Consider the following 11866-nt stretch of genomic DNA (forward strand, 5'->3'; position numbering starts at 1 on the left):
ACCACGTGTCAAGCTTTTGCAACATCTAAAGAGACTAAATATGGAAAGTTGCCTTTGTAAGGTAACATGACAGTACCAAATGGAGAAGCCACACGAGAGAACAATTCATCGTGGGCTAAAGAATGTGTTTTAAATGTTATACACAGCTTTGCAAGATAATATCGACGAGTTTTACTCGTCTAGGTGTGGGAGGTGTAGGCCTGATAAAATGCGATGTTGCTTCAGAGCCTTTCTTTCGTAATATTGCAATTTTATTCAACTCTCTCAAACGCGGCATCGTAAATTTCTACTGGGTGCTCGAACACGGCAAGCAGGTCGCGGGGCAAAATCTTTGTAACATTTTATTACCGAAACAGCGATACTAGCAATGCTTGAGCTGCACTTGCTGTTTTCTAAATTGTAACCTCCTCAATCTCATCACTGTGATCAGGAAACAGAGAGGAAAAGTACAGCAGTAGTACGTAGAGAAATATTCAATTTCAAGCCCTTTAGCAATATCATCTAAACAAATTGCCAGTTCACTGTTGAATTCTCGATGGAAACAAACAGCTGATCAGGGACGCAAGCTTGGCTTGGCACTGGCTTGGCCGTTCATACAGAGCCAAAAGCCGCTGCAGGAAACTGGATTGCGGGTCGTATTGAGACAAAATATTTTATACAATTTTGTTTTCTTTGTTTCATTTCTCTAATTGCTCTTGTGATGGCGTGGACCGCGCTTCGTGATCTCATGTACCGGCGCACTGTTTTTAAGTTTAGTATGGCGCACGATAATACATGATTGCGTGCTTTAATTTAAAAAGGTTCGCGAGTATGGCAGCAACACTGCAATGTCGGGAAGAGGCACGGGGAAGAGGATAGTAGTAGAACCAGTAGCAGCTGCATGCCCGGGTGGAGCGACTGATGCCCAGATGGAGGAATGTCAACCCGATGCCTTTTGTGTTGGCCGTTCTGGCAGTTCCGCCGACTTTATAGAAAGAGACGACCCCGTCGCTTGTCCTCTTCTCTTTTCCTTCGGGCATCAGCGACAACATTGACGGACGACGTGTTCGACTTCACCGTGCACGTGAGTATAGGTTGGTTTTTCATTCGAGTGAATTCTTGTTCAGATTTGCAACTTGTCGACTTCATCCTGATCACCTGTCACCGACAATAAGTCACATACGTGTGATATTTAGGTGAAATAAATGATAATGCACATTTTCTGCTCCATTTGCGTGAATTAGCTACACCAGGACATAAGGTAAAGCCTTTGTCGCCTAGCCAATAGCAGGCAAGATCGATCACTCGCATGCTTCAGTTCACGAATCAACGCTCCTGCCTTAAAATTGGTAAGCTGCTCGCAAAGAAATCTTACCGAGGCAATTTTGTTTTCTGTGAACCATGCACCGTAGATTTGTCTTGAATAACAAAAAAAAACTTGAAAAATAAATGTCGCGACCTTTTAGAAAACGCCGTGTCTAAGAGCTAGACGCGGCATTTTGTAAAAGGCTCATTAAATTCAGTATGTTTTCGTAGTTTCTGCTTGAAATTATTATTGTCTATGAATTTCATGGCCCAATCTTTTGCTTTGGCTGAAAATCTCGGCGGCAAAAACTTTGTTCAGTGCCCCTTTAAGGGCAGGTGTAGATGCCATCATTTCAGTCGCAAATCTTTTTGCTAGTCGGTCGGCTGGTTAACAATAAGGGTACTAACTAGAGTTCCAGATTTCATCAGCAACACATCGTCATGGCTTCATCAGATGCTGCATTATATACATTCTATCCTCGTTTTTAAATAGGTGTACCGTATGGTCCACTGTTACAGGAAACAAGCGAGCTCATGGACAGTGAGCCATGTGGTGCTAACTGGCAGCGAGACTTGTGAATGGGACGCATGCGCATAGAATCGGGGTGCGCCCAGTTTTGTCTGCCATTTCTCCGCCTGTACGCATGACAGCATTGGAAAGCGCATCCGTATTTTAGCTGCGCAATTTATCTAGCCCAGTGCCTCCTGCTTCAGGGATTTCCCGTGAGCACAAAAAATGCATGATTTTAATCGTTGCTGCAGTGTTTTGCAAGTTGCCACCGTAAAGCACATCATATTTTTCGCATAATGCTCGCTGCAACTAGAAAGTTTCGATGACTCAAAATGCTGTTCAGGTTTGATGTAGCAAACATTTTAAGCTCGTCCTCGTGACCATGAAATATTGGTTTATTAAATAATGGAAGGCAGAGTTGGTATCAGTTGATTTACAGTGTGAAAATGAAAAGTGCGAAGGACCGTGCCTCACAAGTAAGCCCCGAGAGCATCAGCAGAGAAGTAGCAGATGAGGACGCTCATGCGCTGCATTTCCAAATCTCACCAGCACTAATGCTTGACGGACTGCTGGCCACGCACTAGCGTGTTCTTTCTGAAACAGGACTTTGGCCCTGTAAGCAAGTTCTTGAAGGGCATAAGTAAAACGTAGAATGGGCCCCCTAAATGCACCCATCCTTGAACCATTGGGCTTATGAATTAGTGCCCTTTTCAAGATACAACTATTCTGAGCTATAAATTGTGACAGAACAGTGCACGAAGTTTATAAATGGGAAAAAAGTCTTTAAATGTCCCCTTTATACATAGTGTTCTTGTGATGTCACTTCTGCCATTGTCGCCCTCTCCCGCCATGCCCGGGTAACTCCCTGGGTACCTACGGCAGTTCACGTGCTGCAGTGCGGTTTGTTGGGGGCTCGTCATCTGTTGCTGTGAACGATGTGGAAGCATTGTGGTTTTTTGTTGTCTTACTTTAACGAGCCCATTGGATTAGGAAGGCCTCGCTCGTTCACTTCATACAAGACCAGATAATCAAGATGTGCGACACATACACCAGCCACGGCGTACACCGGCTGCCCGCCACAACCTATGAGGGCCTATTATCTTGCTTTCACTACAAATTGCCTGGCCCAAAAACAAGTGAAAGCTCAAAATCTCTCGAGCCGCAATTTTAAGAGTGGATGTGCGAAGCGCAGCAGCTCCCATCGAAAATTAGTCGTGCAGAGCTAGGCAAGTTTACAAGAGATATAATATTATGAATATATTGTCACGGCCTACGCCACCAAAGTAGCAATGCCACCCCCCCCCCCAAGAGTTTTAAACAATGCTGATGTTGAGCTTGAGCCTCTTTGATTGCAATTTGTGGAAATAGTCGAGGAAAATATTATACAAGGCAGATAGCGACTTTGCATGGTGTGTGCCGCGGTAATGCCAGTCATCACTTTATTTTTCGCGTATGCTTTAACACACTTTTCACTTTGTATTTTGCTTTTGTTGTACGCTAATGTACAGTGGAGTCACTGAACATGATAGAGACCGTGTATACAATTAATTGACTAATTAAAAAAAATCCTGACGCCCAACTTGAACCGATCGGCTATACTTCAAAGTGAACAAATATTGTTTCCCATTCTTTATAGTTTGTTTCAAAGCAATACCAAATCTCCGCGATCGCCATCACGATTTTAACCGCCTTCCTCGCCATCATCATTTTAACTGCGGACAAGTTGGTATGTACAGTATCTTGGTAAGCTATATCTGTTTGCAGGTAAATACTTGGCTATGGCACTTACCCGTAATGAAGTGTCACCTGAAGATGCAAATATTGCAAAGTTTCTTCAAGTAGCTTTTGTTAATCTGCACCAGCCAAATACGCTGGTACTTTTAGGAAAATCGGAATGTGCGTTCTCAATTTCAGGTTATAACTTTCAGCGAAGAAACACCCTAAGCTCTGCTCCCTCTGCGTGGACTTCTGAATCAACTTGCCTCACTAGCAGCTCATAATTTTTCAAACTTGCATCGTGAGGCAAAACTAAACGGGTGCAAGCACTAGGAGACAACATGGCAGTTGTAGGCGATAGATTCGGTTGGTGCCCGGGCATGTTGGTGGCGCATTTCGGAAGTGACGAAAAGGCGCTGCGAGATCCACGTGCACACTTTGTATAGTTGCTGTATTGGACAGCAAACTTTTTTTCTTATCTGGGCAGTTTTACCAAAGGAAGCTTCATCGTATGGCGTGATAAATGAAGCGAATCCACAGGTTGAACCACATCATAGCCTCGCTGTGCTTTTGTACTTTTCTTAGCTCGCAAAATTTATTTGTACATATAAGTGACAACTTGCCAGTAATAAGGTAGCACTCGTTTCGTTACCATATGATCATGCGTTGGCTTTCGGCTGTGTTGGCTGTGTACCGAAAGCCAACGCACTCCGGTAGATACCTCGACTACGAGTCAGTCCACCCGGTAGCCCACAAACGCTCAGTGATTCGGTCTTCAGTTCAACGAGCGATTCGCATTTTTTCCGATGAAGAAAGCCTGCAGGAGGAACTCCGGACCATTGAAGATGACCTGATCAAGAATGGATACCCCAAGATTTTTATTAGGAAAAGAACTAAATCCGTCATGCATAAACTGCAGTCAACTAGTCAGGCTATGCATAACACATCGTCTACAAAAAAGCGTGCATCGATTCCTTATATTCGAAATATGAGCGAAGCCCTAGCCCGTCTATTCAGAAAACGTGGTGTACAGATCGCGCATGTTCCAGCAAGCAAGCTTAAGGCTGAGTTGCTAAATGTGAAGGATCCTCTCCCTCGGCAACACTTTCCTGGTGTGGTCTACAAGATACCATGCGCCGATTGCGAATCGGTGTACATTGGCACGAGTGGAAATTACTGCAAACGTCTTATGCAACACAAGAATGACGTCGCCAAGAGCCACACAGTGACAAATGCACTCGCAGAGCATGCCGAGAAGACGGGCCACGAGATAAGCTGGGACAACGCACGCATCGTAGCCACGGAGAAGAATTTTACAACCAGACTGAACCTCGAATCACTAATCATTCAGACGACAAGTAACACAATCAATAGATCATCTGGCACACTAAACCACGTGTACTCCCGGACTTTGCGTCATGCGCTCAACGTTACATAAGAACCTGTTGCTCAGCCGTCATTCCATTGTGAACAAGGGACCCGTACGGGTCCCGAAACGTCATTGTTTTGTTTGACATTGGTCAGTGACCTGTTTTTTCAACAAAACTCTCATAATCATATAGTGGTTTAGGGACGTTAAACCCCACATATCAATCAATCAATCATGCGCACCATAAATAGTGCTCAAAATTTAATTGCATATGTTGTTTTCATCCTGGCTGTATTCCGTGATGTTTATGATGTAAAAAAAAAGTAGCACGCTGAAGTGGTGCTGCTTTTGGGCAACAGTTGAAAATGGCGGGGTGCATGAATGCGGAATACTGCCGCTTACACTCAAATCACTGTTGTGGTCATCTCCCACTCTTTGCAGCATGTGTTGTGTATACACAGCTGCATATTTCCTAGCTAGAAAAATTTGATTTTAGGTGTTTAACGCCATTTTCCATGTAACTATTCCACAATTACACACACTGATCAGCAGGCTTTCAATTGCGCTGAAGGACACAGGTGCCATAAAATTCATAGTCAATTCTTTCAAGAAACCGTATGTAAAGGCTGAAGCGTCATGCATACATACACATACACACACACATCATATTGTTTTTTGTACTTTATGAAAGCTGCGAAGGTCTCATGTGCCTCCAAGCGTAACCTGTCTTATTTATTCTCCATCACCGCAAAAGTTTTGTGAGTTTCAAATAGAACTACTTTGCGCATGGCCACGTTTGGGTAATTTTTTGTGTAGGTGTTATTTGAGCAGCCTACAGTGTTTACTTTATAAGCCTGTATGTATATGTTGCATTATAAGGATGCAGAATGTGTGTGGCTGTACAATATAGATGAAAGTGAAAATTAAGTGTGTCTATTGTAGTGTTCTTGCAACCAATCTTACCCCCGTATTCTAGAACGTCCCTCCACTCAACGCTTCACCTTCAGTTGAGATGGCTGATGGGAGCGCCGTCTCTAAGCAGAGAAAGTCGCTGCATGTCAGCAATAATCTGCTGTGATTCTCGAGTAGCGCAGCGTCGCTTTCAAACGAGCAGCGGCACAGTGCTCAACTCTGTCAAGTGAAGGGTGAAAGTCGAGTCGGGGGAGCATTTATGAATATGGGGTTTAGTTTTGTTGTCTTGTTAACCTGCCATTAACACTGTATTGATGCTACTTTGCTCTAGCTGTACAGTGCTCTCCAAGGCACAAGGAGGCACCGCAGGGGGAAGGCTCGGAGCAAACCATGCGTGAGTTTCCTTTCATTGTTACACTATGCACGTATTAAGTGATAGACTTTAATGTATGCTATTTGTATTGTGCAAGTATTTGGGGACATACAACTTCCAACACTTATATGTTCTGACGAAAATCACGCAAGAATGAGAGAAGCTTGTGCAAAAGTTATGCAAGAGTGTAAGAAGCTTTTGCAGAAGTCTGTGAAATGAAGTTTTGAAAATTTGTGGCAATGTGTCATTGTACAGTGGTCAACAGTCTTGCTCAGCATGCTTGACTGCAGGGCTCCCGGCTGCACAGGCGCATCTACGGAGTGCCTGATGCATGATGGGCCAAATGTCAGCCTGCACACTGGTGCCTCTTATCCCCGTTTGTCTGTTACATCAGTGTCTCTTGTAAAGGGGATCAACTGTGCTACCTTTTTTTTTTCGAATGTAATGAGTTCTTTTTCCAGATTATTGATGTTTTAAGGTAGAGCCTCACATTTCTATCAAATACTGAAGATTCTATTTTTCCTTCTAGATGCTATGAAGTCACTCCTTGTGTTACAATAGAGTGAACACTGTTATGAGAAAAGCTACTTTATGGAGTTAACTCACTCCATATTGACTTAACACACAGAATTGGTGAAAACTACACTCCATTCCAGCTGCATTAGGAATAATATTCATTTGCATACTTCTGTTTTTTTTTGTTTGTTTGTTGGCTAGAGGTTTGGAGTATTGGGTGGCCAGAGGGCACTGTGTAGTCTTTCTTCATCTTCCCAATTTTGTGAACATCAATTGATAGCCGTATGGGAAGCAGCCAGCATGCTGAAACAGCGGTGCAAGCATGCAAGATGTTCACCATTACATGCAGTCAGTTGCTGTGAGCAACCTACTGCATACAATTAACTGCGAGTGGTGAACTAACGCTGCACTATGTGTGCCTCCTGGAAAGCTGCAATGGTAAAGTGCCACAATCGTATAGTAACATGGATAACATCGCAATTTGTTTGTTGAATAATTTTGCAACAGAATCAATGGAGTTTTGGATAAATTTGTGTATCTGCCTGGTTCATCAAAGCTACAGAGTCAAATGCGGTATATACTCGCGTATTATGTGTACTTTTTTTGTCAATCCGGTCATGTGCGAAGCTAGTAGGAATCGCTGGCCTAAAAGCTCAACTGGGAATATATGTTGCAGGCGCTGTCACAGCTGTCTCAAAGCGGATTGTCATTTGTTTGCTAAGCCTGTTCAAATGCCCCCATTTTCTTGAAGTTCTTCCGAACAGTGCTCACAAAAACCAGTTCCCACGACAGGGTTATACCAGAGAACATAAGTACTCTCCAATAATTGTCGGGAACCCAACGTAAAGTAAGATGCAGACAAGGAAGTGCAATGCCAACACAGGGCTGTGTGTGTCGCCCTTCATGTGTGTGTGTGTCCATTCCTTGTCCCAGTCTTCTATTGCGTTGTATTCCCTCCGATATCTAACCAACACACCCAAGCTTCTATGCTAAGTCTTATTCAGCGCACTCTTCTGCTGGCTCCCATACTGAATATTGCATGTCGAAGAACTCCACGCTGATGTGCTTAGCGGTAGCACGGTTTCAGTTTTCTTCGGTAAGCTTTATAACAGCAATCTGCCTCGTATATAATTATTGTAGCCTATCACAAGGAACGGTAAAAACGCAATGGCCAGATGGCGAAACCGAAAAAAAAAAAAAATGAGTGCGAAAACCTGCCTCATCTAGTTGATGTGACAGGTCCTTGCACGCGTTCAACATCTGTGCTGTGTCTCGGGAATACATTCTTGCCGCGGAAGAGGTGGGAAGATAAGAGGCAAACCTTTAGGCATTTCGGACTACACATAAACAGGTTTCAGTTTTCAAGTTCGATATTCTAGGTAAAGCATAAAAGTTCATGGAAGAAGGGACCTTGCACTCAGTTCATTTTGTGTAAGACTGCACTCGCCTGCTCGACAAGAGATGTGCCTGACCAGAGCATCATGAAGTCAAATGTGTCTGTGTGTGTGCTGGCAAGGTGGCTCGGGCTGGTTGGGGAGGGCAAAGTATGCGAGCAAAAAGTTTCTTGTAGTAAAGCAGGCTGGCTAATTATACTGGTGAGCAAATTATGTGAGGATGAAAATTGTGCGAGTAAATATGGTATGTACTCTTGTATGTTTCAGCTCTATTGCTACGGATCCTGCGGATCCAACTTGGCATCCGGCAGCAACAAAGACAGGTTCTGCAAGAGGTGCGACAGCTGAAGCACGGCTCTTGTCCGTGCCTCAGCACGCCCAGCCAGCACAGGGCCCCTCTGACCTTCTCCGGCTGCCTGCTGGTACAATTGGAGAAGTGGAGGCAGCAGAGGCAGCTGTGCAGAGTAAAGCTGTGGCTGTGGCTTTGGTGTATATTTCTTGATTTTTAATATGCCTATGTAACATGCAGAAATTTAGTACTGCTTTAAGATACTGTGTTTCGGGAAACAAACTAGTCAGGTTATCTCATGAGCCACTGTACTACAGTCGAATATGAATAATTCGTACTCAAAGAGGCCAGAAAATTTGTTCAAATTAAAAGAAGTTCAAAATAATGAAAGTTACCGTAATTACTTGAATCTAACACGCACCTTTTTTCCGGTTAAGAGAGTTCATAAATCGCATGTGCGTTAGAATCGAGTACGAAAAAAAAATGAATATGGTCATTCTATTGTCATCGCCACTTACAAAATGGCCGCCCCCTACGTGCGTCGGCATGGCGCGTCGGTCATTTTTGCCTATGTGTTTCCCATGCGCGGCACTTCATACGTGTGCTGAGGAGTTCGTCATCTTGTAGTACATTAGCATCGACGGCATGGTAGGGCCGACTCCAAAAACTCGACGAGTGCACCACAATGCTGCTTCTAAAAGAAAAGTCGTCGCGTGTGCCGGAACGGACAGAAATCGGGCCGCATCGCGGTCATTCGGAGTTCCCGAAACGTGCGTGCGGGACTGGCGGAAACAAAAGCAGAATATTGTCGACAGCAAAGATTCACGCAAAGGCTTCAGTGGACCACAGCAGGGTCGGTTTCCACAAATTGAAGAGCTGCTCGGCGAGTATGTGATTAAGCAGTGAGCGGCACAGCGGCCCGTGACGACAGAACTGCTCCAAGTGCAGGCTATGCAGTTAGCCTTAGAAAAAGGGCTAATGCAGAGCCATTTTAAAGCGAGCAGGTGCTGGCTAACGATCTTTATGAAGAGAAAAGGCTTTTCCCTCCGAAGGCGAACGGGCATATGCCGGAAGTTGCCGGAGGAGTACGAAGAAAAGCTTCAGAGTCTTCAGAGGTTCCTCCTAAACTTGCGGCACAACAACGGCTACCTGCTTGGGCAAATCGGGAATGCCGATCACACGCCTCTTTACTTCGACATGCCTGGCACCACAACCGTCTAGGAAAAGGGGGCGAAGCAAGTTTGTGTACTGACATCGGGCCACGGTAAAACTAAAGTGACAGCAATGCTCTGTTGCACGTCAGATAGGCATAAGCTTCCCCCGTACTTCATATTTAAATGGAAGATGCTCTCAAAAAGAGTCGTTTTCGCGAGTGGTGTGATCAAGCGGGCCAACGAGAAAAAAGGGTGCGCGTTGCAACCGATGTCTTAGTGATTTTTTTTTTTTTTGTCGTGGAAACCGGGCGCGCATTACAATCGAGGGCGCGGTAGAATAAAGTAAATACGGTAAACGAGCGGAGGGCTCACCATGCAGTGATGCATGTGCATGGAGAAGTTTTATTCACAAATTACAGGACATCCGTCATTAAGTAAAGTAGTCAATACGTGTCTGTACACGTCGGCCTTGCAACGAGTCAACAAGTTTTGCGTGCAGTTTGCAAAGCATTTGTACTTCGGCTTCAGTATTCTCCTGGCAAAAGAAGTTGCGCGCGGCAATGTCCAGTGCTGACACTCTTCGAAGACAACTGTGTTTCCACTGTTACCATCTGCGCTGCAGCCGGAGCGTGGCCAGCACATGATGAGAATGGAGGAGCGTCTCCACCTGGAGAAAAGCAGATCGGCATTCGAGAGAGAAACACTCCGCGGCAGCTTTTTTTTTTTCTCTCTTCATGCGTGGTGTTGAAAGGAGAAGAGTCTCTACATAGCAGGAACGAAAAACAGGGAAGCGTGACACCGGCGCGTTGCAGATCGGCATGAGAGAGCCAACTCTCTGCGACAGCTTTTTTTCCCCTCTTTCTCTTCATGCGCAGTGTTAAGAGGAGAAGGGTCTCTACGTGGCAGGGACGGAAAAAGCCGAAGCGGGGCACAGGAATGTCGCAGATTGGCATTTGGCAAACATTCCACCGCAGTCTTTTCTTTCCTTTTCTTCATTTTCTTCTTCAAGCACAGCGATGAGGTGTCTGAAGTGCCACCGCAGGATTGGGCGGGGTGCTGAGAGAATTTTCGGAGCGCGGTATAGCTTTGATAGGACCACAGCGTCAATTCGAATTAAGTGTGTGAATTAAGCTAGCAGACGATGTAGGCGGCATCGTGTGTTTGATGGGCAGTGACTAGCAATAGCCTGCTTAAAACAGACATTCAGTAATTTTGTTCATTTATCACCCTATTTCGTGTCCGCTGCGGCTCTCTCTACTTTGAGCTACAGTTCACCCTGCCTTGTGTTAGCCGTTTTCTTACTTTTTTAAAAATCTAACATGCACCCAATTTCGCAGTGTGAAGAAAAATGCACCTTTGTTTATTGTGATGAGATTTCTATAGCGACATGCCTCTTTGTTGGCCATCACAGAAAAATATAAACAGCAAATGGTGCGACCATCTAGTGCGACCTTTATTTTTCTATCAGTTTCATCTATGACCAAGATTTGGTCGCTCTAAGGTTGCCTCTTAGTACACCTTGATCATGTTCATTTATCTTGTTGTGCTCTGCTTACAATGCATTGATTAAAAACATGTCCAAGCTTCTTTTTGAATTCCACATATTTTATCGTTTTTCACCTATAGAAGCTACTCCTGGTCAACATTCAGGCAAAGACATTGTAACCTCGAAGAAACGTGTATTGGAACTTGAGCACTGTACAAAGTAATTATACTATTTCATAGCTAGAATGAATATTTATTGAGGGTTATAACAGTGTTGTATTTGATTTCATAACAGCGAAACTGCATTCAGAGAAGGACTCTGAAAAGTTCTCACACTGAGTGTGAGAGGGCTGATGTGGAAACCATTTTAGGTCAAGTGAGTTGAAGTTAGCGTAAGAAAACAATGAAATGTTGTAATGCCCAAAAATTCAAGTTGTTGTTTTCAGTGTCCTCTTCTTGCAGATTTTTATCATGAAAACATTTCGATGTGCTGTTGCGTCCACCCCATCTATGCTTCTTGCATTTTTTTACAGTGCAAGCACCTCCTGCTGATTGGGGGACGTGGCCTCCGAGAAATTGGTGTGAATGCCATGAAGGCTGTATTGGCACATGACGTGCAAGTGCTGTACAGCCTTCATGGCATAAAAGGGAAAAGGGCCTTTGTGAACCTGAGGCTCTGTAGATTAGTGACAGGTTAGACTTGTTCATTGTTTTATGTGTGTGTACCCTTGTGTATTCTCTGTACTGCAGTGCTTCATGTGTACCATGGTATTTCTGTTCTTGTATGTCATCTGCCAAAAAGCAGGGTGCGACCAGGCGGAGGCCCTCAACTTTATTAAGAGGTGGCTGCCAGGGTCTGGTGA

General features: G+C 44.4%; 1 protein-coding gene across 3 annotated transcripts; it reads left to right on the plus strand.

The window, feature by feature from the left end:
* Positions 1-270: 270 nt before the first annotated feature.
* On the plus strand, positions 271-11244 carry LOC142784058 (uncharacterized). Of its 3 annotated transcripts, none has more exons than XM_075882715.1 (3): positions 271-1073; positions 6124-6186; positions 8343-11244. In XM_075882715.1, exons 1-3 carry the CDS (start codon positions 917-919, stop codon positions 8582-8584), a joined length of 462 nt encoding a protein of 153 aa, XP_075738830.1. In that variant the 5' UTR covers positions 271-916; the 3' UTR covers positions 8585-11244. The 3 variants fall into 3 exon arrangements, with proteins under 3 accessions (XP_075738830.1, XP_075738833.1, XP_075738832.1); XM_075882718.1 differs by having other exon boundaries at positions 271-1063; XM_075882717.1 differs by having other exon boundaries at positions 271-1063; positions 6132-6186.
* Positions 11245-11866: the final 622 nt, after the last annotated feature.

Source organism: Rhipicephalus microplus, unplaced genomic scaffold (assembly GCF_043290135.1).
Source record: "Rhipicephalus microplus isolate Deutch F79 unplaced genomic scaffold, USDA_Rmic scaffold_13, whole genome shotgun sequence".
NCBI lineage: Eukaryota > Metazoa > Arthropoda > Arachnida > Ixodida > Ixodidae > Rhipicephalus > Rhipicephalus microplus.